At 36.3% G+C, this 2,500-nt stretch overlaps 1 protein-coding gene across 2 annotated transcripts in view; it reads left to right on the top strand.

The window, feature by feature from the left end:
- ApepP (Aminopeptidase P) overlaps positions 1-2,500 on the top strand; it is a 28,380-nt gene that overhangs the window by 13,671 nt on the left and 12,209 nt on the right. For both annotated transcript variants that reach the window (XM_086532935.1, XM_086532937.1), the window contains exons 2-3: positions 926-1,108; positions 1,665-1,833. In XM_086532935.1, coding sequence (XP_086389061.1) covers positions 977-1,108; positions 1,665-1,833 — 301 coding nt within the window. In that variant the 5' untranslated portion in view covers positions 926-976. The remainder of the gene's footprint in view (positions 1-925; positions 1,109-1,664; positions 1,834-2,500) is intronic.

The raw sequence follows: 2,500 nt of genomic DNA, 5'->3' as shown, positions 1-2,500 counted from the left end.
ATCCAGCTGGTCAAGCTTTGCCAAGCTAAGTAGGATACAGTATCAGGATGATTAATTTATTTGCTTAGTTTAATCATTGTTATGAATTTAAGATAAGTCTCATGAAGATGCTGATATTATTATAAGGTTAATTAATTTAGTCATTTTAGTAAAATATATCACATTCATCTTCATTCTCTTTCTAAACCTAAATGATGTTTCCAGAAATGAAAACTATTATTGGTATTGATGGGGAAAGTTATGGATATCATTGCAATAGAAAGATAGGCTATGAATAAAGATCATACCATGTCATGAAGTACACAGGCACTCTTCACCCCCCCTCCCACCCCCATATGATTTTGTTTGTCTGTGAACAGAATGAAGCATAGCTGATCACACACCACATCACACATTACACACTATATCATATATAACACATTGCACATCATACATCACATACCACACATCATACATCACATGCCACACATCATACATCACATGTCACACATCATATATCAAACATATATTGCACACCACACATCATACATTACATTTTAAACACCATACGTTACTCATCATACACCAAACACCATACATAGCATATAATACACCACACACTATACATTACATATCATACACCACACATATACCACATACTGTACATCATACATTGCACACCACTCATCACACATTACACAACACACACCACACACAAATCAATAACATCACACATACAGACACCACGCAGAGCATACGTAGCGTGCATGCATATTATATGCTTATTTTTTCCTTGTTCTTTAGTTTATGGCTTATGATTTGAAGATTTTACATTGCAATATAACATTTTATAATCTCTAATTGGTGATTAATATGTTGCACAGAATTGTACACTCCAACACATATTGTTAGTCTGTAGTTAACACATTTCTGGTTTCCTTTTCAGAGGAACACAGGCTAGAGGAGCAAATTGTTTTCTACTCTGAGGGATGTGTAGATGAACTTGGGGAAAATGGCTCCGAAAAACACCACACAGCTGCTGAAGAACCTCCGTGTGTTGATGAAAAACACAACCTATGTTCCCCAGGCTCTACATGCTTACATTGTACCCTCAGGAGATGCCCATCAGGTGAATGTCCAATGGACTTTGTTTTTTAAATTCAAAAGGCCAGGATCAGCCTATTGACAACAGAAGTGCATGTCTACATGTATTGTCACTATAGTTTGCTTTATTTATTTATTTTTTTTATTTTTATTTATTTATTTTATTTTTTTCTATTCTTCCCCTACATATCAGTGTTTCCGCAAGTGCTTTGATACCAAGATGTCAATTATTAGGCCTAATTGACTGCCATCCCTTGAGGTTTTTGGGCAGAAAGTTTTATTTTTACAACTATTTTTATTAACAATCTAAAGATTATAATAGTAATGATAATGGAATGATGATAATAGTAGAAATATAGAATCTTTTGACAAAAAGGATTGGGCTAAACCTGTTATGTCAGGTAGGCTTACCAATTGGTGACAAAGCACTTGTGGAACAATGTGTGAAAAGAAAATAATAAAACAAAACCATAATACACTGTGCATGTTCCCAGCATCATAGGTTCAACTCATAATACTTTTGGATGCAAAAATTTACTTAATTCAGCATATTAATGACTTTGGGCTATTTTCTTTTCCAGAGTGAATACATAGCACCATGTGATCAACGGAGAGCTTTCATTACCGGATTCACAGGGTCAGCTGGCACAGCCATCATCACAGATTCTGAAGCAGCTCTGTGGACAGATGGCAGATATTACCTCCAAGCAAGACAGGAAATGGATGAAAATTGGACATTAATGAAACAAGGTCAGAAAGAGCAGTGATCTGCACTGTGGTCACTTTTGTTAGCAGCTCTGAATCATTGTGGACTTGGAATAGATTTGCTCACCTAGGCTCCAGGATGGGCTTTATTTCAGCTTCATGCAACATTCATACCTTGACTTTTCTCACTCTTATAGTCACTCATTGTAGAGCTAGAGCCATTTTTGTGTTTTATTTTTATGTGTGTTTTACTGTATATGACATATCTGTCATATCACAGGCTCAAATCAATTCTGCAATTGACGAAAATTGTAGTTTAGGGTCCATATCAGCTCATTTTTTTCCTAATACTCAGTGATAAAAGTATTCCTGTTTTAGGGGAGGACAAAAAGCAACTTTATTTTTTCGTAATCTAAGTACTGTCATGAAAAAATACCAAACATATAATCGATGAAGATAACATGAAGAGGTAGGAAAGAGGAAGGAAACTTGTGCTTATGACTATGAGTGCCACAGTAAAAGGCATCCCTTCTTGTACAGGGGCACATGGGGCATGGTTTGAGTCACCTCCCTCCTTTCGTTCTGCCTGCACAACCCTCCTTGTTGGTAGTTTAGATCAAGAGGTCGTCAACATGCTATGTGCCATCGCTCTATAAAGATAGTGCTTAAAAGAGACCATAGATCAGTGCCATTCAAGGTTCTATCTCCTGCT

Source organism: Penaeus japonicus, unplaced genomic scaffold (assembly GCF_977035675.1).
Source record: "Penaeus japonicus unplaced genomic scaffold, GWHDUDI00000001_assembly GWHDUDI00000038, whole genome shotgun sequence".
In the NCBI taxonomy this organism is placed as follows: Eukaryota; Metazoa; Arthropoda; class Malacostraca; order Decapoda; family Penaeidae; genus Penaeus; species Penaeus japonicus.
Note: the sequence above shows the minus strand (reverse complement) of the source record. Positions and strands in the feature narration are given on the sequence as shown.